Source organism: Rhopilema esculentum, chromosome 8 (assembly GCF_057945365.1).
Source record: "Rhopilema esculentum isolate cy_ngs chromosome 8, ASM5794536v1, whole genome shotgun sequence".
Taxonomy (NCBI): domain Eukaryota; kingdom Metazoa; phylum Cnidaria; class Scyphozoa; order Rhizostomeae; family Rhizostomatidae; genus Rhopilema; species Rhopilema esculentum.
In genome coordinates, this window is record NC_142822.1 from 5,447,179 (window position 1) to 5,469,764 (window position 22,586).

The window sequence follows — 22,586 nt, forward strand, 5'->3', positions numbered from 1 at the left end:
ATTTTCCTAAGCCTATAGCCTTAGTTTTTTGTCAGATTTTGGGTAGTAAAAAAGGTGGATTTTTCTTGAAATAAATCATATAAATACCTCCCAAATATGATTTAAATGTGTTATAAAGTTGTTTTATATGGTTTTCAACTGTTTTGAAGCAAAAAAAATTCCATCATTTTTTGACAATTTTCCTAAGCCTATAGCCTTAGTTTTTTGTCAGATTTTGGGTAGTAAAAAAGGTGGATTTTTCTTGAAAGAAATCATATAAATACCTCCCAAATATGATTTAAATGTGTTATAAAGTTGTTTTATATGGTTTTCAACTGTTTTGAAGCAAAAAAAATTCCATCATTTTTTGACAATTTTCCTAAGCCTATAGCCTTAGTTTTTTGTCAGATTTTGGGTAGTAAAAAAGGTGGAATTTTCTTGAAATAAATCATATAAATACCTCCCAAATATGATTTAAATGTCTTATAAAGTTGTTTTATATGGTTTTCAACTGTTTTGAAGCGAAAAACTATCCATCATTTTTTGACAATTTTCCTAAGCCTATAGCCTTAGTTTTTTGTCAGATATTGGGTAGTAAAAAGGTGGATTTTTCTTGAAAGAAATCATATAAATACCTCCCAAATATGATTTAAATGTGTTATAAAGTCGTTTTATATGGTTTTTAATTGTTTTGAAGCGAAAAAATATCCATCATTTTTTGACAATTTTCCTAAGCCTATAGCCTTAGTTTTTTGTCAGATTTCGGGTAGTAAAAAAGGTGGATTTTTCTTGAAATAAATCATATAAATACCTCCCAAATATGATTTAAATGTGTTATAAAGTTGTTTTATATGGTTTTCAACTGTTTTGAAGCAAAAAAAATTCCATCATTTTTTGACAATTTTCCTAAGCCTATAGCCTTAGTTTTTTGTCAGATTTTGGGTAGTAAAAAAGGTGGAATTTTCTTGAAATAAATCATATAAATACCTCCCAAATATGATTTAAATGTGTTATAAAGTTGTTTTATATGGTTTTCAACTGTTTTGAAGCGAAAAACTATCCATCATTTTTTGACAATTTTCCTAAGCCTATAGCCTTAGTTTTTTGTCAAATATTGGGTAGTAAAAAGGTGGATTTTTCTTGAAAGAAATCATATAAATACCTCCCAAATATGATTTAAATGTGTTATAAAGTCGTTTTATATGGTTTTTAATTGTTTTGAAGCAAAAAAAATTCCATCATTTTTTGACAATTTTCCTAAGCCTATAGCCTTAGTTTTTTGTCAGATTTCGGGTAGTAAAAAAGGTGGATTTTTCTTGAAATAAATCATATAAATACCTCCCAAATATGATTTAAATGTGTTATAAAGTTGTTTTATATGGTTTTCAACTGTTTTGAAGCAAAAAAAATTCCATCATTTTTTGACAATTTTCCTAAGCCTATAGCCTTAGTTTTTTGTCAGATTTTGGGTAAGAAAAAGGTAGATTTTTCTTGAAATAAATCACATAAATACCTCCCAAATATGATTTAAATGTGTTATAAAGTTGTTTTATATGGTTTTAAACTGTTTTGAAGCAAAAAAAATTCCATCATTTTTTGACAATTTTCCTAAGCCTATAGCCTCAGTTTTTTGTCAGATTTTGGGTAGTAAAAAAGGTGGAATTTTCTTGAAATAAATCATATAAATACCTCCCAAATATGATTTAAATGTGTTATAAAGTTGTTTTATATGGTTTTCAACTGTTTTGAAGCGAAAAACTATCCATCATTTTTTGACAATTTTCCTAAGCCTATAGCCTTACTTTTTTGTCAGATTTTGGGTAGTAAAAAAGGTGGATTTTTCTTGAAAGAAATCATATAAATACCTCCCAAATATGATTTAAATGTGTTATAAAGTTGTTTTATATGGTTTTCAACTGTTTTGAAGCAAAAAAAATTCCATCATTTTTTGACAATTTTCCTAAGCCTATAGCCTTAGTTTTTTGTCAGATTTCGGGTAGTAAAAAAGGTGGATTTTTCTTGAAATAAATCATATAAATACCTCCCAAATATGATTTAAATGTGTTATAAAGTTGTTTTATATGGTTTTCAACTTTTTTGAAGCAAAAAAAATTCCATCATTTTTTGACAATTTTCCTAAGCCTATAGCCTTAGTTTTTTGTCAGATTTTGGGTAGTAAAAAAGGTGGAATTTTCTTGAAATAAATCATATAAATACCTCCCAAATATGATTTAAATGTGTTATAAAGTTGTTTTATATGGTTTTCAACTGTTTTGAAGCGAAAAACTATCCATCATTTTTTGACAATTTTCCTAAGCCTATAGCCTTAGTTTTTTGTCAAATATTGGGTAGTAAAAAGGTGGATTTTTCTTGAAAGAAATCATATAAATACCTCCCAAATATGATTTAAATGTGTTATAAAGTCGTTTTATATGGTTTTTAATTGTTTTGAAGCGAAAAAAATATCCATCATTTTTTGACAATTTTCCTAAGCCTATAGCCTTACTTTTTTGTCAGATTTTGGGTAGTAAAAAAGGTGGATTTTTCTTGAAAGAAATCATATAAATACCTCCCAAATATGATTTAAATGTGTTATAAAGTTGTTTTATATGGTTTTCAACTGTTTTGAAGCGAAAAACTATCCATCATTTTTTGACAATTTTCCTAAGCCTATAGCCTTAGCTTTTTGTCAGATATTGGGTAGTAAAAAGGTGGATTTTTCTTGAAAGAAATCATATAAATACCTCCCAAATATGATTTAAATGTGTTATAAAGTTGTTTTATATGGTTTTCAACTGTTTTGAAGTGAAAAAATATCCATCATTTTTTGACAATTTTGCTAAGCCTATAGCCTTACTTTTTTGTCAGATTTTGTGTAGTAAAAAAGGTGGATTTTTCTTGAAATAAATCATATAAATACCTCCCAAATATGATTTAAATGTGTTATAAAGTTGTTTTATATGGTTTTCAACTGTTTTGAAGCAAAAAAAATTCCATCATTTTTTGACAATTTTCCTAAGCCTATAGCCTTAGTTTTTTGTCAAAAGGTGGAATTTTCTTGAAATAAATCATATAAATACCTCCCAAATATGATTTAAATGTGTTATAAAGTTGTTTTATATGGTTTTCAACTGTTTTGAAGTAAAAAAATTTCCATCATTTTTTGACAATTTTCCTAAGCCTATAGCCTTAGTTTTTTGTCAGATTTTGGGTAGTAAAAAAGGTGGAATTTTCTTGAAATAAATCATATAAATACCTCCCAAATATGATTTAAATGTGTTATAAAGTTGTTTTATATGGTTTTCAACTGTTTTGAAGCGAAAAACTATCCATCATTTTTTGACAATTTTCCTAAGCCTATAGCCTTAGTTTTTTGTCAGATATTGGGTAGTAAAAAGGTGGATTTTTCTTGAAAGAAAGCATATAAATACCTCCCAAATATGATTTAAATGTGTTCTAAAGTTGTTTTATATGGTTTTCAACTGTTTTGAAGTGAAAAAATGTCCATCATTTTTTGACAATTTTCCTAAGCCTATAGCCTTAGTTTTTTGTCAGATTTTGGGTAGTAAAAAAGGTGGATTTTTCTTGAAAGAAATCATATAAATACCTCCCAAATATGATTTAAATGTGTTCTAAAGTTGTTTTATATGGTTTTCAACTGTTTTGAAGTGAAAAAATTTCCATCATTTTTTGACAATTTTCCTAAGCCTATAGCCTTAGTTTTTTGTCAGATTTTGGGTAGTAAAAAAGGTGGATTTTTCTTGAAAGAAAGCATATAAATACCTCCCAAATATGATTTAAATGTGTTATAAAGTTGTTTTATATGGTTTTCAACTGTTTTGAAGTGAAAAAATTTCCATCATTTTTTGACAATTTTCCTAAGCCTATAGCCTTAGTTTTTTGTCAGATTTTGGGTAGTAAAAAGGTGGATTTTTCTTGAAAGAAAGCATATAAATACCTCCCAAATATGATTTAAATGTGTTCTAAAGTTGTTTTATATGGTTTTCAACTGTTTTGAAGTGAAAAAATTTCCATCATTTTTTGACAATTTTCCTAAGCCTATAGCCTTAGTTTTTTGTCAGATTTTGGGTAGTAAAAAAGGTGGATTTGTCTTGAAAGAAATCATATAAATACCTCCCAAATATGATTTAAATGTGTTCCAAAGTTGTTTTATATGGTTTTCAACTGTTTTGAATCGAAACAATTTCCATCATTTTTTGACAATTTTCCTAAGCCTATAGCCTTAGTTTTTTGTCAGATTTTGGGTAGTAAAAAAGGTGGATTTTTCTTGAAAGAAATCATATAAATACCTCCCAAATATGATTTGAATGTGTTCCAAAGTTGTTTTATATTGTTTTCAACTGTTTTGAATCGAAACAATTTCCATCATTTTTTGACAATTTTCCTAAGCCTATAGCCTTAGTTTTTTGTCAGATTTTGGGTAGTAAAAAAGGTGGATTTTTCTTGAAAGAAATCATATAAATACCTCCCAAATATGATTTGAATGTGTTCCAAAGTTGTTTTATATTGTTTTCAACTGTTTTGAAGCGAAAATATTTCCATCATTTTTTGACAATTTTCCTAAGTCTATAGCCTTAGCTTTTTGTCAGATTTTGGGTAGTAAAAAAGGTGGATTTTTCTTGAAAGAAATCATATAAATACCTCCCAAATATGATTTAAATGTGTTATAAAGTTGTTTTATATGGTTTTCAACTGTTTTGAAGTAAAAAAATTTCCATCATTTTTTGACAATTTTCCTAAGCCTATAGCCTTAGTTTTTTGTCAGATTTTGGGTAGTAAAAAAGGTGGATTTTTCTTGAAAGAAAGCATATAAATACCTCCAGAATATGATTTAAATGTGTTATAAAGTTGTTTCATATGGTTTTCAACTGTTTTGAAGTGAAAAAATTTCCATCATTTTTTGACAATTTTCCTAAGCCTATAGCCTTAGTTTTTTGTCAGATTTTGGGTAGTAAAAAGGTGGATTTTTCTTGAAAGAAAGCATATAAATACCTCCCAAATATGATTTAAATGTGTTCTAAAGTTGTTTTATATGGTTTTCAACTGTTTTGAAGTGAAAAAATTTCCATCATTTTTTGACAATTTTCTTAAGCCTATAGCCTTAGTTTTTTGTCAGATTTTGGGTAGTAAAAAAGGTGGATTTGTCTTGAAAGAAATCATATAAATACCTCCCAAATATGATTTAAATGTGTTCCAAAGTTGTTTTATATGGTTTTCAACTGTTTTGAATCGAAAAAATTTCCATCATTTTTTGACAATTTTCCTAAGCCTATAGCCTTACTTTTTTGTCAGATTTTGGGTAGTAAAAAAGGTGGATTTTTCTTGAAAGAAATCATATAAATACCTCCCAAATATGATTTAAATGTGTTATAAAGTTGTTTTATATGGTTTTCAACTGTTTTAAAGTAAAAAAATTTCCATCATTTTTTGACAATTTTCCTAAGCCTATAGCCTTAGTTTTTTGTCAGATTTTGGGTAGTAAAAAAGGTGGATTTTTCTTGAAAGAAATCATATAAATACCTCCCAAATCTGATTTAAATGTGTTATAAAGTTGTTTTATATGGTTTTCAACTGTTTTGAAGCGAAAAACTATCCATCATTTTTTGACAATTTTCCTAAGCCTATAGCCTTAGTTTTTTGTCAGATATTGGGTAGTAAAAAGGTGGATTTTTCTTGAAAGAAATCATATAAATACCTCCCAAATATGATTTAAATGTGTTATAAAGTTGTTTTATATGGTTTTCAACTGTTTTGAAGTGAAAAAATATCCATCATTTTTTGACAATTTTGCTAAGCCTATAGCCTTACTTGTTTGTCAGATTTTGTGTAGTAAAAAAGGTGGATTTTTCTTGAAATAAATCATATAAATACCTCCCAAATATGATTTAAATGTGTTATAAAGTTGTTTTATATGGTTTTCAACTGTTTTGAAGCAAAAAAAATTCCATCATTTTTTGACAATTTTCCTAAGCCTATAGCCTTAGTTTTTTGTCAAAAGGTGGAATTTTCTTGAAATAAATCATATAAATACCTCCCAAATATGATTTAAATGTGTTATAAAGTTGTTTTATATGGTTTTCAACTGTTTTGAAGTAAAAAAATTTCCATCATTTTTTGACAATTTTCCTAAGCCTATAGCCTTAGTTTTTTGTCAGATTTTGGGTAGTAAAAAAGGTGGAATTTTCTTGAAATAAATCATATAAATACCTCTCAAATATGATTTAAATGTGTTATAAAGTTGTTTTATATGGTTTTCAACTGTTTTGAAGCGAAAAACTATCCATCATTTTTTGACAATTTTCCTAAGCCTATAGCCTTAGTTTTTTGTCAGATATTGGGTAGTAAAAAGGTGGATTTTTCTTGAAAGAAATCATATAAATACCTCCCAAATATGATTTAAATGTGTTCTAAAGTTGTTTTATATGGTTTTCAACTGTTTTGAAGTGAAAAAATGTCCATCATTTTTTGACAATTTTCCTAAGCCTATAGCCTTAGTTTTTTGTCAGATTTTGGGTAGTAAAAAAAGTGGATTTTTCTTGAAAGAAATCATATAAATACCTCCCAAATATGATTTAAATGTGTTCTAAAGTTGTTTTATATGGTTTTCAACTGTTTTGAAGTGAAAAAATTTCCATCATTTTTTGACAATTTTCCAAAGCCTATAGCCTTAGTTTTTTGTCAGATTTTGGGTAGTAAAAAAGGTGGATTTTTCTTGAAAGAAAGCATATAAATACCTCCCAAATATGATTTAAATGTGTTCTAAAGTTGTTTTATATGGTTTTCAACTGTTTTGAAGTGAAAAAATTTCCATCATTTTTTGACAATTTTCCTAAGCCTTTAGCCTTAGTTTTTTGTCAGATTTTGGGTAGTAAAAAAGGTGGATTTGTCTTGAAAGAAATCATATAAATACCTCCCAAATATGATTTAAATGTGTTCCAAAGTTGTTTTATATGGTTTTCAACTGTTTTGAATCGAAACAATTTCCATCATTTTTTGACAATTTTCCTAAGCCTATAGCCTTAGTTTTTTGTCAGATTTTGGGTAGTAAAAAAGGTGGATTTTTCTTGAAAGAAATCATATAAATACCTCCCAAATATGATTTGAATGTGTTCCAAAGTTGTTTTATATTGTTTTCAACTGTTTTGAAGCGAAAATATTTCCATCATTTTTTGACAATTTTCCTAAGTCTATAGCCTTAGCTTTTTGTCAGATTTTGGGTAGTAAAAAAGGTGGATTTTTCTTGAAAGAAATCATATAAATACCTCCCAAATATGATTTAAATGTGTTATAAAGTTGTTTTATATGGTTTTCAACTGTTTTGAAGTAAAAAAATTTCCATCATTTTTTGACAATTTTCCTAAGCCTATAGCCTTAATTTTTTGTCAGATTTTGGGTAGTAAAAAAGGTGGATTTTTCTTGAAAGAAAGCATATAAATACCTCCAGAATATGATTTAAATGTGTTATAAAGTTGTTTTATATGGTTTTCAACTGTTTTGAAGTGAAAAAATTTCCATCATTTTTTGACAATTTTCCTAAGCCTATAGCCTTAGTTTTTTGTCAGATTTTGGGTAGTAAAAAAGGTGGATTTTTCTTGAAAGAAATCATATAAATACCTCCCAAATATGATTTAAATGTGTTCCAAAGTTGTTTTATATGGTTTTCAACTGTTTTGAAGCGAAAATATTTCCATCATTTTTTGACAATTTTCCTAAGTCTATAGCCTTAGCTTTTTGTCAGATTTTGGGTAGTAAAAAAGGTGGATTTTTCTTGAAAGAAATCATATAAATACCTCCCAAATATGATTTAAATGTGTTATAAAGTTGTTTTATATGGTTTTCAACTGTTTTAAAGTAAAAAAATTTCCATCATTTTTTGACAATTTTCCTAAGCCTATAGCCTTAGTTTTTTGTCAGATTTTGGGTAGTAAAAAAGGTGGATTTTTCTTGAAAGAAATCATATAAATACCTCCCAAATATGATTTAAATGTGTTATAAAGTTGTTTTATATGGTTTTCAACTGTTTTGAAGTAAAAAAATTTCCATCATTTTTTGACAATTTTCCTAAGCCTATAGCCTTAGTTTTTTGTCAGATTTTGGGTAGTAAAAAAGGTGGATTTTTCTTGAAAGAAAGCATATAAATACCTCCAGAATATGATTAAATGTGTTATAAAGTTGTTTTATATGGTTTTCAACTGTTTTGAAGTGAAAAAATTTCCATCATTTTTTGACAATTTTCCTAAGCCTATAGCCTTAGTTTTTTGTCAGATTTTGGGTAGTAAAAAGGTGGATTTTTCTTGAAAGAAAGCATATAAATACCTTTCAAATATGATTTAAATGTGTTCTAAAGTTGTTTTATATGGTTTTCAACTGTTTTGAAGTGAAAAAATTTCCATCATTTTTTGACAATTTTCCTAAGCCTATAGCCTTAGTTTTTTGTCAGATTTTGGGTAGTAAAAAAGGTGGATTTGTCTTGAAAGAAATCATATAAATACCTCCCAAATATGATTTAAATGTGTTCCAAAGTTGTTTTATATGGTTTTCAACTGTTTTGAATCGAAAAAATTTCCATCATTTTTTGACAATTTTCCTAAGCCTATAGCCTTAGTTTTTTGTCAGATTTTGGGTAGTAAAAAAGGTGGATTTTTCTTGAAAGAAATCATATAAATACCTCCCAAATATGATTTAAATGTGTTATAAAGTTGTTTTATATGGTTTTCAACTGTTTTGAAGTAAAAAAATTTCCATCATTTTTTGACAATTTTCCTAAGCCTATAGCCTTAGTTTTTTGTCAGATTTTGGGTAGTAAAAAAGGTGGATTTGTCTTGAAAGAAATCATATAAATACCTCCCAAATATGATTTAAATGTGTTCCAAAGTTGTTTTATATGGTTTTCAACTGTTTTGAATTGAAACAATTTCCATCATTTTTTGACAATTTTCCTAAGCCTATAGCCTTAGTTTTTTGTCAGATTTTGGGTAGTAAAAAAGGTGGATTTTTCTTGAAAGAAATCATATAAATACCTCCCAAATATGATTTGAATGTGTTCCAAAGTTGTTTTATATTGTTTTCAACTGTTTTGAAGCGAAAATATTTCCATCATTTTTTGACAATTTTCCTAAGTCTATAGCCTTAGCTTTTTGTCAGATTTTGGGTAGTAAAAAAGGTGGATTTTTCTTGAAAGAAATCATATAAATACCTCCCAAATATGATTTAAATGTGTTATAAAGTTGTTTTATATGGTTTTCAACTGTTTTGAAGTGAAAAAATTTCCATCATTTTTTGACAATTTTCCTAAGCCTATAGCCTTAGTTTTTTGTCAGATTTTGGGTAGTAAAAAGGTGGATTTTTCTTGAAAGAAAGCATATAAATACCTCCCAAATATGATTTAAATGTGTTCTAAAGTTGTTTTATATGGTTTTCAACTGTTTTGAAGTGAAAAAATTTCCATCATTTTTTGACAATTTTCCTAAGCCTATAGCCTTAGTTTTTTGTCAGATTTTGGGTAGTAAAAAAGGTGTATTTGTCTTGAAAGAAATCATATAAATACCTCCCAAATATGATTTAAATGTGTTCCAAAGTTGTTTTATATGGTTTTCAACTGTTTTGAATCGAAAAAATTTCCATCATTTTTTGACAATTTTCCTAAGCCTATAGCCTTAGTTTTTTGTCAGATTTTGGGTAGTAAAAAAGGTGGATTTGTCTTGAAAGAAATCATATAAATACCTCCCAAATATGATTTAAATGTGTTCCAAAGTTGTTTTATATGGTTTTCAACTGTTTTGAATCGAAAAAATTTCCATCATTTTTTGACAATTTTCCTAAGCCTATAGCCTTAGTTTTTTGTCAGATTTTGGGTAGTAAAAAAGGTGGATTTTTCTTGAAAGAAAGCATATAAATACCTCCCAAATATGATTTAAATGTGTTCCAAAGTTGTTTTATATGGTTTTCAACTGTTTCGAAGTGAAAAAATTTCCATTATTTTTTGACAATTTTCCTAAGCCTATAGCCTTAGTTTTTTGTCAGATTTTGGGTAGTAAAAAAGGTGGATTTTTCTTGAAAGAAATCATATAAATACCTCCCAAATATGATTTAAATGTGTTCTAAAGTTGTTTTATATGGTTTTCAACTGTTTTGAAGTGAAAAAATTTCCATCATTTTTTGACAATTTTCCTAAGCCTATAGCCTTAGTTTTTTGTCAGATTTTGGGTAGTAAAAAAGGTGGATTTTTCTTGAAAGAAATCATATAAATACCTCCCAAATATGATTTAAATGTGTTCTAAAGTTGTTTTATATGGTTTTCAACTGTTTTGAAGTGAAAAAATTTCCATCATTTTTTGACAATTTTCCTAAGCCTATAGCCTTAGTTTTTTGTCAGATTTTGGGTAGTAAAAAAGGTGGATTTTTCTTGAAAGAAAGCATATAAATACCTCCCAAATATGATTTAAATGTGTTATAAAGTTGTTTTATATGGTTTTCAACTGTTTTGAAGTGAAAAAATTTCCATCATTTTTTGACAATTTTCCTAAGCCTATAGCCTTAGTTTTTTGTCAGATTTTGGGTAGTAAAAAGGTGGATTTTTCTTGAAAGAAAGCATATAAATACCTCCCAAATATGATTTAAATGTGTTCTAAAGTTGTTTTATATGGTTTTCAACTGTTTTGAAGTGAAAAAATTTCCATCATTTTTTGACAATTTTCCTAAGCCTATAGCCTTAGTTTTTTGTCAGATTTTGGGTAGTAAAAAAGGTGGATTTTTCTTGAAAGAAATCATATAAATACCTCCCAAATATGATTTAAATGTGTTCCAAAGTTGTTTTATATTGTTTTCAACTGTTTTGAAGCGAAAATATTTCCATCATTTTTTGACAATTTTCCTAAGTCTATAGCCTTAGCTTTTTGTCAGATTTTGGGTAGTAAAAAAGGTGGATTTTTCTTGAAAGAAATCATATAAATACCTCCCAAATATGATTTAAATGTGTTATAAAGTTGTTTTATATGGTTTTCAACTGTTTTGAAGTAAAAAAATTTCCATCATTTTTTGACAATTTTCCTAAGCCTATAGCCTTAGTTTTTTGTCAGATTTTGGGTAGTAAAAAAGGTGGATTTTTCTTGAAAGAAAGCATATAAATACCTCCCAAATATGATTTAAATGTGTTATAAAGTTGTTTTATATGGTTTTCAGCTGTTTTGAAGTGAAAAAATTTCCATCATTTTTTGACAATTTTCCTAAGCCTATAGCCTTAGTTTTTTGTCAGATTTTGGGTAGTAAAAAGGTGGATTTTTCTTGAAAGAAAGCATATAAATACCTCCCAAATATGATTTAAATGTGTTCTAAAGTTGTTTTATATGGTTTTCAACTGTTTTGAAGTGAAAAAATTTCCATCATTTTTTGACAATTTTCCTAAGCCTATAGCCTTAGTTTTTTGTCAGATTTTGGGTAGTAAAAAAGGTGGATTTGTCTTGAAAGAAATCATATAAATACCTCCCAAATATGATTTAAATGTGTTATAAAGTTGTTTTATATGGTTTTCAACTGTTTTGAAGTGAAAAAATTTCCATCATTTTTTGACAATTTTCCTAAGCCTATAGCCTTAGTTTTTTGTCAGATTTTGGGTAGTAAAAAAGGTGGATTTGTCTTGAAAGAAATCATATAAATACCTCCCAAATATGATTTAAATGTGTTCCAAAGTTGTTTTATATGGTTTTCAACTGTTTTGAATCGAAAAAATTTCCATCATTTTTTGACAATTTTCCTAAGCCTATAGCCTTAGTTTTTTGTCAGATTTTGGGTAGTAAAAAAGGTGGATTTTTCTTGAAAGAAATCATATAAATACCTCCCAAATATGATTTAAATGTGTTCCAAAGTTGTTTTATATGGTTTTCAACTGTTTTGAAGCGAAAATATTTCCATCATTTTTTGACAATTTTCCTAAGCCTATAGCCTTAGTTTTTTGTCAGATTTTGGGTAGTAAAAAAGGTGGATTTGTCTTGAAAGAAATCATATAAATACCTCCCAAATATGATTTAAATGTGTTCCAAAGTTGTTTTATATGGTTTTCAACTGTTTTGAATCGAAAAAATTTCCATCATTTTTTGACAATTTTCCTAAGCCTATAGCCTTAGTTTTTTGTCAGATTTTGGGTAGTAAAAAAGGTGGATTTGTCTTGAAAGAAATCATATAAATACCTCCCAAATATGATTTAAATGTGTTCCAAAGTTGTTTTATATGGTTTTCAACTGTTTTGAATCGAAAAAATTTCCATCATTTTTTGACAATTTTCCTAAGCCTATAGCCTTAGTTTTTTGTCAGATTTTGGGTAGTAAAAAAGGTGGATTTGTCTTGAAAGAAATCATATAAATACCTCCCAAATATGATTTAAATGTGTTCCAAAGTTGTTTTATATGGTTTTCAACTGTTTTGAATCGAAAAAATTTCCATCATTTTTTGACAATTTTCCTAAGCCTATAGCCTTAGTTTTTTGTCAGATTTTGGGTAGTAAAAAAGGTGGATTTGTCTTGAAAGAAATCATATAAATACCTCCCAAATATGATTTAAATGTGTTCCAAAGTTGTTTTATATGGTTTTCAACTGTTTTGTATCGAAAAAATTTCCATCATTTTTTGACAATTTTCCTAAGCCTATAGCCTTAGTTTTTTGTCAGATTTTGGGTAGTAAAAAAGGTGGATTTTTCTTGAAAGAAATCATATAAATACCTCCCAAATATGATTTAAATGTGTTCCAAAGTTGTTTTATATTGTTTTCAACTGTTTTGAAGCGAAAATATTTCCATCATTTTTTGACAATTTTCCTAAGTCTATAGCCTTAGCTTTTTGTCAGATTTTGGGTAGTAAAAAAGGTGGATTTTTCTTGAAAGAAATCATATAAATACCTCCCAAATATGATTTAAATGTGTTATAAAGTTGTTTTATATGGTTTTCAACTGTTTTGAAGTAAAAAAATTTCCATCATTTTTTGACAATTTTCCTAAGCCTATAGCCTTACTTTTTTGTCAGATTTTGGGTAGTAAAAAAGGTGGATTTGTCTTGAAAGAAATCATATAAATACCTCCCAAATATGATTTAAATGTGTTCCAAAGTTGTTTTATATGGTTTTCAACTGTTTTGAATCGAAAAAATTTCCATCATTTTTTGACAATTTTCCTAAGCCTATAGCCTTAGTTTTTTGTCAGATTTTGGGTAGTAAAAAAGGTGGATTTTTCTTGAAAGAAAGCATATAAATACCTCCCAAATATGATTTAAATGTGTTATAAAGTTGTTTTATATGGTTTTCAACTGTTTTGAAGTGAAAAAATTTCCATCATTTTTTGACAATTTTCCTAAGCCTATAGCCTTAGTTTTTTGTCAGATTTTGGGTAGTAGAAAAGGTGGATTTTTCTTGAAAGAAATCATATAAATACCTCCCAAATATGATTTAAATGTGTTCTAAAGTTGTTTTATATGGTTTTCAACTGTTTTGAAGTGAAAAAATTTCCATCATTTTTTGACAATTTTCCTAAGCCTATAGCCTTAGTTTTTTGTCAGATTTTGGGTAGTAAAAAAGGTGGATTTTTCTTGAAAGAAAGCATATAAATACCTCCCAAATATGATTTAAATGTGTTCCAAAGTTGTTTTATATGGTTTTCAACTGTTTTGAAGTGAAAAAATTTCCATCATTTTTTGACAATTTTCCTAAGCCTATAGCCTTAGTTTTTTGTCAGATTTTGGGTAGTAAAAAAGGTGGATTTTTCTTGAAAGAAATCATATAAATACCTCCCAAATATGATTTAAATGTGTTCTAAAGTTGTTTTATATGGTTTTCAACTGTTTTGAAGTGAAAAAATTTCCATCATTTTTTGACAATTTTCCTAAGCCTATAGCCTTAGTTTTTTGTCAGATTTTGGGTAGTAAAAAAGGTGGATTTTTCTTGAAAGAAATCATATAAATACCTCCCAAATATGATTTAAATGTGTTATAAAGTTGTTTTATATGGTTTTCAACTGTTTTGAAGCGAAAAACTATCCATCCTTTTTTGACAATTTTCCTAAGCCTATAGCCTTAGTTTTTTGTCAGATTTTGGGTAGTAAAAAAGGTGGATTTTTCTTGAAAGAAATCATATAAATACCCGCGGATTATGATTTAAATTTGTTCTAAAGCTTTTTCAGATGTCTTAGAACTGTTTTGAAGCTAAAGATATTTCATCAACTTTTGGTAATCTTCTGAAATGAAATTGTTTTAGAAGTGTATTTCAGATTAGCTCGAGTTTTCAACACAATATATGTCGATTAAGCTATGATGGTCATAATTATGATGGGATTATTGTGAAGACGATTGTTACCATGGTGATTGATGATGTTGATTGATGATGTTGATTGATGATTTTGATTGATGATGTTTATTGATGATTTTGATTGATGATGTTGATTGATGATTTTGATTGATGATGTTGATTGATGATGTTCATTATGACGATGATAACAGGCCGGGTTCCGTGAAAAAGATTATACAAGATTATTTGAGAATCATATTTTCTTAAACAAATACAGACAATGAAAATCTCATTTAACCAATGTTGTTATGCGTTCATCTAACTAAAACAGCAATAAAAACTTTGTAGCATTAATAGTAGAAAAAGAAATAACTATGACACTATTATTGCGAGCTTAAAAACAATTTTCTAGCATAAGAAACAAATCAAGCTAGTAAATAAAATCTTCTATAATGTAGACTCATTTTGATACAGATACGCACTGAAGTTGTTTAGTAGAAGCCACCGCCATTGTTATTTGTACAGAACACGTAGGACCTCGAATAGTGATTGGAAATATGAGTCCTTTAGATAATGACCACTTGCCCAACGATCTCAAGAAGCGACACCCCAGATGCCACACCACAGAAGCAGCAATTAACCTTTGAACTATACTACGTTCAGTTACTTTAGATCGTTGGCAAATCTACTGAATACATCCAGTTCTTTCAAGCGAATCTATTTACATTTTTACATTTTTGGCTCTTGGTACGAAACTGCAGTTTCACTGACACACCGTAAGTTTAAATACATTGCATGTAAGTCCATGAGACGTTGCAATAAAGCAGAAAATGGTGGATGATTCCATGGCGCTTGCAAGTGTGTTTATTCAGCACATTAAAGTGGTGATTTCCGAGTGGAGCTTGATGTTGCGTGTGCCACAGGCGTTTAGCCGTCACTCTAGAGGACAAATTTCAAACAAAAGCTCACAAAAATGCACATATCAAAGAGAAACTATAAAAAATAGTATTGTTCTCAGGTAACTGATTTCGATATCACATTATTTTTAGTTAATAAGACGTCAATCGAAAAGACAATCATTTATTTAAACAAGACCATTATCCAAATAATCTTAAAGGACAAATTGAGGCTATTTTAGTCAAACACTTGAAAATTTGGCCCCACGAGGGTGGAAGCCTAATACGAAAAGGTATATCTTGTCTCACAGATGCCAGTTATTAGCTGCTCAATTTTAAATGCTAGCAAGCAACAATATGCTTATTACAGCCTAATCAACGGTAAATTTGCAACATACTCAGATTCAAGTTGTTTTTCCTCTGCCACTTTGATAAATATTAGGAAACACATTTAACCCTTTTGAAAATTCTACACTGATTTATAAGGTTGCTTACCTCTGAAAAAACAGAAGCTGTGTCTTCTGGAAATTGAATTTCAGCTTCAAGCATGCCTTGAAAAAAAAGAAGTATAGCAAATCAAATTGGAGTAATTTCAGGAGTCGTTTACTTCAAAATATAAAGTTACTGTACGATAAAGCGTCAGAAATGAATTGAAAACGGAGAAATTTTATTCAACAAATAAGGAACTAGAATTTACTCACTGAATTCTCTATCTTCGGGGTTAATTGAGATGATGATTGGTGAGATTGGCTCCGATTCTATTGATGATATGCTGATCAGCTTCGGTATCCCAATCTGCACATAAGAAAATGGATGAAATAAAGAAATGGTGGAATGAATCAATGAACGATTTGCTACAGGATAAATCCATTGTGAACGGTTTATCAGCAAAATATAGAAAAATAAAGGTAAACTAGATATTAACTCTTCAGTTACCAGGCGACATTTTTCGTCATACAAAAACATCCTTAAATTACCTGGCAAAAAAGATACAAAATACTTACCCGTAGTGATGTTTCTGCCCGTTCTTTCTTATCAGGGCTCCCACATCTAGCAAGTGATTCATAAACTTCAACTTTCGGCAGTTCCTCTACTTCAAATTGGATCATCCGAGTTGCTCGTACTGGTGATGTCTGTGAGAGTCGAAGAGTCTTGCATTCAACTTCAAAGACATCTTCATCTGTCTCATCGTCATCTGTTACTATTTTAGTCAAATTGTCAAAGTTAATTGACATCCGTTTGTCATCAACGTAAGAACATGTTTGAATCGATTCATTTACAATGGTTGGTTCCGAGGCAACTAACATTTCCTCAATTTTTGAGGCCAATTTTTTCTGATCTTCAACCTTGGTTTTTGTGATAACGTTTTCCTTTACTGTTTCATTATCAAACGACTGTAAGCTGTCAGCCGTTGAGTTCTGGGATTGGACCACACGCGGGGGATCCCGTGGGGTATCAAAATGAAACCCAATAAAAGATTCCTTAGCAATTCCACGAGTATGCTTTGGCAAATCGCGTTGTTCGGAATTCGACTCAAAGGAATCCCCTTGCAATAATTCCGATCGAACAGAAACTCCACTATCCGAGCCATGTGTCGGTGTGTTCCATCGCCTCGTGTTCATCTCAACGGTATGATCAGTAAGGCACAGCGAATCTCGCACATCCAGGTTTTGACTTTGCCTTGGCTTCTCTCCGATTTCAGAGTCGAACACAGAACTGTAGCTACTTCCAGCCTTCTCGTCATGTAGATGCAGTTCACTTGGAACATGATCATCTGATGGCAACACTGGCCTATTCTCAATGGAGTAACTCCTTAAGATAAGTGGCTTTGCCTCAGGAGCATCTTCAAAGCTTTTCTCACTCTTGTCGCTTTTAGTGCTAGAAATCGCTGAAATTGTATGGAAAATTTAATATACCTAAAACTCAGCAACACAACGATATGGCGGCAATGTAAAGAAATATGTTGAAATTTTGCCACACTTGACCTAGACAAAATTGTTCCAGAATTACATCATATTTACAGCAACAAGACATCAATCTACGAGCTTGCCAAAACAACACTGTTGTAAAAGTCACGAAATCTTCTTGAAATATTTCTTTAAAAAAAATTTGTTGCCTTTTCGATGTAAAAAAGAAGTGCTATTTCCCATTAATCTTTCGACGCTCTTTGACATAGCGTGAAAGGCTGGCGCAAAAATCGCGCAGTGATGCGTATTCACCGAGTGGTACATAATGTTATGCGCTGGGTTAAATGAAGGCGAGTGGACAAAAGCCGGACTTTATCAGTCTTAGACCTTATCGCCAAGGCGCCGTCGTAAAAAAGTAAGTCGACGAATGACAATGCCATGTCTACATTAAAATGTCCAGTTCGCATTACAACGAATTATGTCATGTCTCTTTTGTCTGTGTTTTGTACAAAAACTTTGCAAACCTTCCAAAAAGATATCGTGGTTCGACAGAAGTTTTTACAGTTGAATGAAACTTAGATAAAGGGGCAGTTTGTCTAAATGAGCTACAGCTTCCCCTTCACATCACTCGGTTGGGCAATCCCTTCAAACCAGCGGGCAGTAACAATTTTGCAGCACACGGAATGAAGGAAAGTCTGATTTGCAAAATAAACTTATATTACTAGCCGCTGATTTTGCTTTTTGCAAAATATCCTAACACACAATAAACTTGGAAGCAATAAACAGTAATAAAATACACTTTTATGATTTTAAATAGATCCAGGAACACTCTAAAAAGTATGTTCATCTTGAAAAAACTTAAAGAAATCATATATCAATATATTCGAAAATTGTTTCTATCAACGATGATTCCTGATATGTCCATTTCACGCTTTCAATGTTGAGTACAAAATAAATTCAAACACAGCAAAAGGTACTTACATCTTTGCATTGTTAATCTTGCATATTCACTGAGGCTGCCATTGTGCTGCAAGGAAGCATGTCATTTTTAAAGCAAGGGAATAAATATTCGTTTGCAAACAATCTTTTTGTGGTACATAATTCAATAATAGTTTTCGATTTTTGTTCTGACGTTTTATAAACTGAAGAGTGTCAGACGAAAAGCTTTCGTAACATGTTTCAAAATGTTTGCTTTTCTGAAAGATTTATAACTTTATTTAATTTAAGCCCAAGCTTGCAACTGTGGTTCCAAAATTCCTACAACTTTCAAATATTTCAGTTTCAACGAACTGACATGATATCTGCATCAAACGTTATTCTCACTCCAGAACAGGCTAAGGTGAGGTTTGGAATCCCTCAAGCTTATTTGTAGGATCAAACCGATTTTATACATTTGTAAAATCACATTGTAAGAAATATTCCCTTCATGATAGAATCTTTATTTTGACCAGAAAACCTCTGATTACAAGTTTAATAAAGTTAAAAATCATTTGCAGAGTAGGTTTGTGATAGAAGTGATCAATAGGACTGGCTTGGAATAGAGCAAGCGGATCAATCGAAATACATACCTGTCGGAGTAGAGATCTGTCTAAGGAGTTTGAAAGCGTTCTTTTGGCTGAGCTGTGCGATAAAGATCGGTCCAGTGACCCAAAAGACTTTATACTTCCGCTCAACTTCCTCATTTTCATAGAAGACGAGTAGCCAGCTTTCTCGTTATATTCATACCTCTTCTGGCATTTAATAAGCCGCATGTACTCACTTCGTACCTGGTAATACCAAGTTACAAATATTGCAACAGTCGTTGATAAAAACTATGACCAGTTTTAACAGCATAAAGATATGATATCTAACAGCTGAAAGCAAATAATTTGCTTGATAGTGTAAAAATCTGGGTTAGCAGGATTGGCTATGAGTTTTGAAAAAATATGAAAGCAAATTCAGGATTTTATTCATTGTATGCATTTAAGTAGCCTGGATAATACTGATAACCTTTTTGATAAGATTTTTGTTTTATAATAAAACCTTATTGCAACATAGAACAACATAGAACTATTCTATATTGATTGTATAGCCCTCTGTAAGAAACATGTAGTCTGCAAAATACAGTGATAATTAAAATGACGTATGTGAATTCAAGCATACTTTGTATTCAACACTCACCCTTGAGTCGATCAGGCAGTGGAAGATGAATATAAACAGGCCCTAAAATAAAACAAAGCATGATTCAAATTGTTAGAATGACGAACAGTTTCAACCGAACTTCTGCTACTAAGTGCTCGTATGAGCTATGCAGTAAGCGAGTTATCGTACGCTAGGGCCTCCTTATGTTGAAACAGATAGCAATTAGCATTTTATTGAAAGAAAGGTAAGCGATATCGTTTTATAGCAATACATTTTTCTGATTTGATTTTGCATTTCTGGTACGAAATATGCTTAGCTGTGACTATTCCAATGGTTCAATTCATAATGAGGAAATATCGCAATGCTAGCTGTCATCCATCAAACATCTAATGGTTTGTGTATTCTTCTAAATCTTTGTGCATTTTTCTAAATCTATCTTTATATCATTAAAGTTGAAAGTTCTTTAAAAGTGTACCTGCAAAGCGTTGAGTATGGTGAATATGTACGCAAAAGCAACAGTGTTTGAGTCGATGTAAAAGACTCCAACAAGCCAGGTTACACCAAGTAGACAGGTGAGGACAAGACAGCCTTTGAGCCAATACCTGGAATAAAAGTGTAAGGAGAGTGAAGGAGACGGTTCAGAAACGCTTGCACCAGAAGGGAAATTGTCACAACTTTGATTGAACATTTATGACGACTTACTGCTGCATATGCCGACACATTGATTAAATTTATCAAGTTGAATTGTGAGTACAGAAGTTAGGATGGAAGTACATCTTTAAGGAAAAGTTTTGGCATACTAAATGGATAACAACTTCAGCTGCTGTAAGAAGCATTTTCAATGCAACGAAAATACAACGAGGGGTTTGGTCCTGCTACAGTGAGTAAATTCTAAGTACGTATTCTTAGAGAACGTTGTCTTAAAAAGCTTTTTGTGAACCAACTTAAAGCCGTTGAAAGTAGAAGCAGCAAGAATTCAGAAAAAAATAACCTTTACTAACCAACTCGCTGAAAATACAATTGGCTAAAGAATTCAGGTAAGCGTTGGTACAAGTAAAATAGAGGATTGTTTGAACAACATATTGTGGTAAAGTGCAAATGTTCTAGCAAAGAAGTCAACGCGATCGCTATGCTAGTTAGTAAAAGCGCATACTTAAATTGTGCGCAAGCCCTCCACAGCCCTCTTCCATCTCTCTGGTCGCTCTGCACGCCTGATCTTAACTGCTCAAGTGGTCACAAAAAGCACCCAAAAAAGCTTAAAGAGTAAAAAGATTTAACTGACACCCACCATACGTCAGAGATGGTACCATCATCCGGCCCCTTGCTACGCTTGCCTGCCATAACTTGAAATGCGAAGCCCATGACAGTGAAGTTGACCTGAAAGACATTTGTACATGGATTACGGTCTCATTGAAAATAGCAAATCTAATTATATACCGTAAATCCTCGAATTGGCCTCCCCCCTCGAGAAAGCCCCCTCCTCGAATACGCCCCCACCCTAGAACTACAAATTGTCAATAATTCCCCCCTCGAATAAGCCCCCACTGCTACTGTAAATTTCCGAATTGGACCCCTCCATTTGAAGATTTTTCTATCTGAGGTTGCCTATGGTGTTTTCTTGAATTACCTCAACAAATTCATACTTCTGGTAGTAATTAACTAAATGCTCATAAAGAAATTCCTACTAGAATAAACGAGGTATTTTAATAATGTCTTCTTAATGTCTACAATAATTTTGTAAACCACCCCCCCACCCCTCGTATAAGCCCCCCCTCGAATAAGCCCCCATCCAGATAAATATAAAAAATTAATAAGCCCCCAGGGGGCTTATTCGAAAATTTACGGTACAGCCAAACATTCTATGAATTTCGATGATCACCAAAAGTTCTCATTAGATGAATGATACAATAGGCTATTGTTGATGAGCCAATCGGCGTCCTGCGTTCCATTTTCTAAGTTCCAACAATGACTGACTAACTCTTGTTGACATGAGTTGTATGTCTACGGGGCATTGTAAGAAGCTGCTTTTATGAACATGAAAATGATGCGGGTGTATTGCAATGCTCAAAGAGAGAGTGTCTATGGCGGAAAATTATCAGGAATTTCATGAAAATAATTATCAATTTATATATATCTGTTACTTACCAACAAAGCAAGGCTAACGGGTGCAACGAAACTCCAGATGAAGCCTTCTCTACGTGAAATCCAGCAACTGAAGAACAGACCAATGTATTATTAGTACGGAAGCATTGATCGATAAGCTGTTCCAGCAATAGTTTGACGGTTGAAAGTGTGCACAAGGTAAAAGTGTTGAGGTTGCTTATACTCGTAAAATAGTACTTTTGAATGCAATATGATCACTATTAAAGCAGCCTAAATATATTTATAAGGTAGAAATATAACACTTTAAACATCAAAGTATTATGTTTGGAAAGAAATGATATCATGTATTGAGAACACAGCCGTAGAATTATTATCATTTTTCGATAATAGAAAAAAATGAACATTTTGGAAGCCTCCAACAATGCTTTTTAAATACCTATCACTAAATGTCATCACTATAGAGGATATCAGAAAAAAGTATCAGATCTATAGAAAAGGAAAATTAATTTCAATTTACAATATATGCCAATGACAAAAGAAATTACGAGAACAAAGTCTAGATATTTGATAAAGAATTGTAACTTACAAGTTGCTACTTCCGTAATGTTCGATCTTCAAACTTGCGAGGAGAGCGACGTATATAGCAGGAAGTACTGATGGAGGGAAAAAACCAAAGATCAGTCATGAGATTACATGGCAAGGGAGAAACAATACAGGTAGGGGGCCTAGCAACATGATACACGTTTCTCAGTATTAATGTTAAAAACGTTTTTAATGATAAGCCAAAAAGCATCGTATACAATTGTCAATAAATTGAGTATATCAGCTGCGCAGTCTTTCACTAGAACAAACGTGATGTGAAATACATGCTATTGATTTATACTTGTGAACCCTGTCTAAAACCTTGATTTTTTTTAGTTATCTTTGGGTTTGAAATATGCTTAAAACATCATCGATTTCTTACCCCAACATAATACCAGGCATCTTTTTCTTTTAAGGAAGTTTCTGCTGCTGAATATTTTCTTTAGCATAAAGTAGAGAAGAATGCCTTCCATTGCCATCCACACAAAGGCAACGACGAAGAAGTAGTGAAGGAATACGGCTATCACCGAGCATGCCATCTAAAAGTAAGACAAGAAAACTTTTTTCAGGTGTGAAATGAAGGTTTAAAGGAAGAAAATACAAAATTGAGGTTAACTATACAAGGCTTTTTCACTGGGTTTGAATCTTCAGAGCATATATGTCTCCCTTAAACATGGCTGGAGAAGAGTACAGCGGGTTGTCCCGCGTTTTA

General features: G+C 30.7%; 1 protein-coding gene across 1 annotated transcript in view; it reads right to left on the bottom strand.

Annotated features, from left to right (window-relative positions):
* Positions 1-14,537: 14,537 nt before the first annotated feature.
* Positions 14,538-22,586, bottom strand: part of LOC135694494 (uncharacterized) — a 38,531-nt gene continuing 30,482 nt past the window's right edge. The window contains exons 22-33 of the mRNA XM_065213266.2: positions 22,257-22,413; positions 21,879-21,945; positions 21,335-21,401; positions 20,478-20,566; positions 19,665-19,791; positions 19,229-19,270; positions 18,637-18,834; positions 18,050-18,095; positions 16,166-17,049; positions 15,863-15,956; positions 15,657-15,712; positions 14,538-15,204 (exon numbers count right to left, since the gene is read on the bottom strand). Of these exons, the coding sequence (XP_065069338.2) occupies positions 15,193-15,204; positions 15,657-15,712; positions 15,863-15,956; positions 16,166-17,049; positions 18,050-18,095; positions 18,637-18,834; positions 19,229-19,270; positions 19,665-19,791; positions 20,478-20,566; positions 21,335-21,401; positions 21,879-21,945; positions 22,257-22,413 (1,839 nt within the window). The 3' untranslated portion in view covers positions 14,538-15,192. The remainder of the gene's footprint in view (positions 15,205-15,656; positions 15,713-15,862; positions 15,957-16,165; positions 17,050-18,049; positions 18,096-18,636; positions 18,835-19,228; positions 19,271-19,664; positions 19,792-20,477; positions 20,567-21,334; positions 21,402-21,878; positions 21,946-22,256; positions 22,414-22,586) is intronic.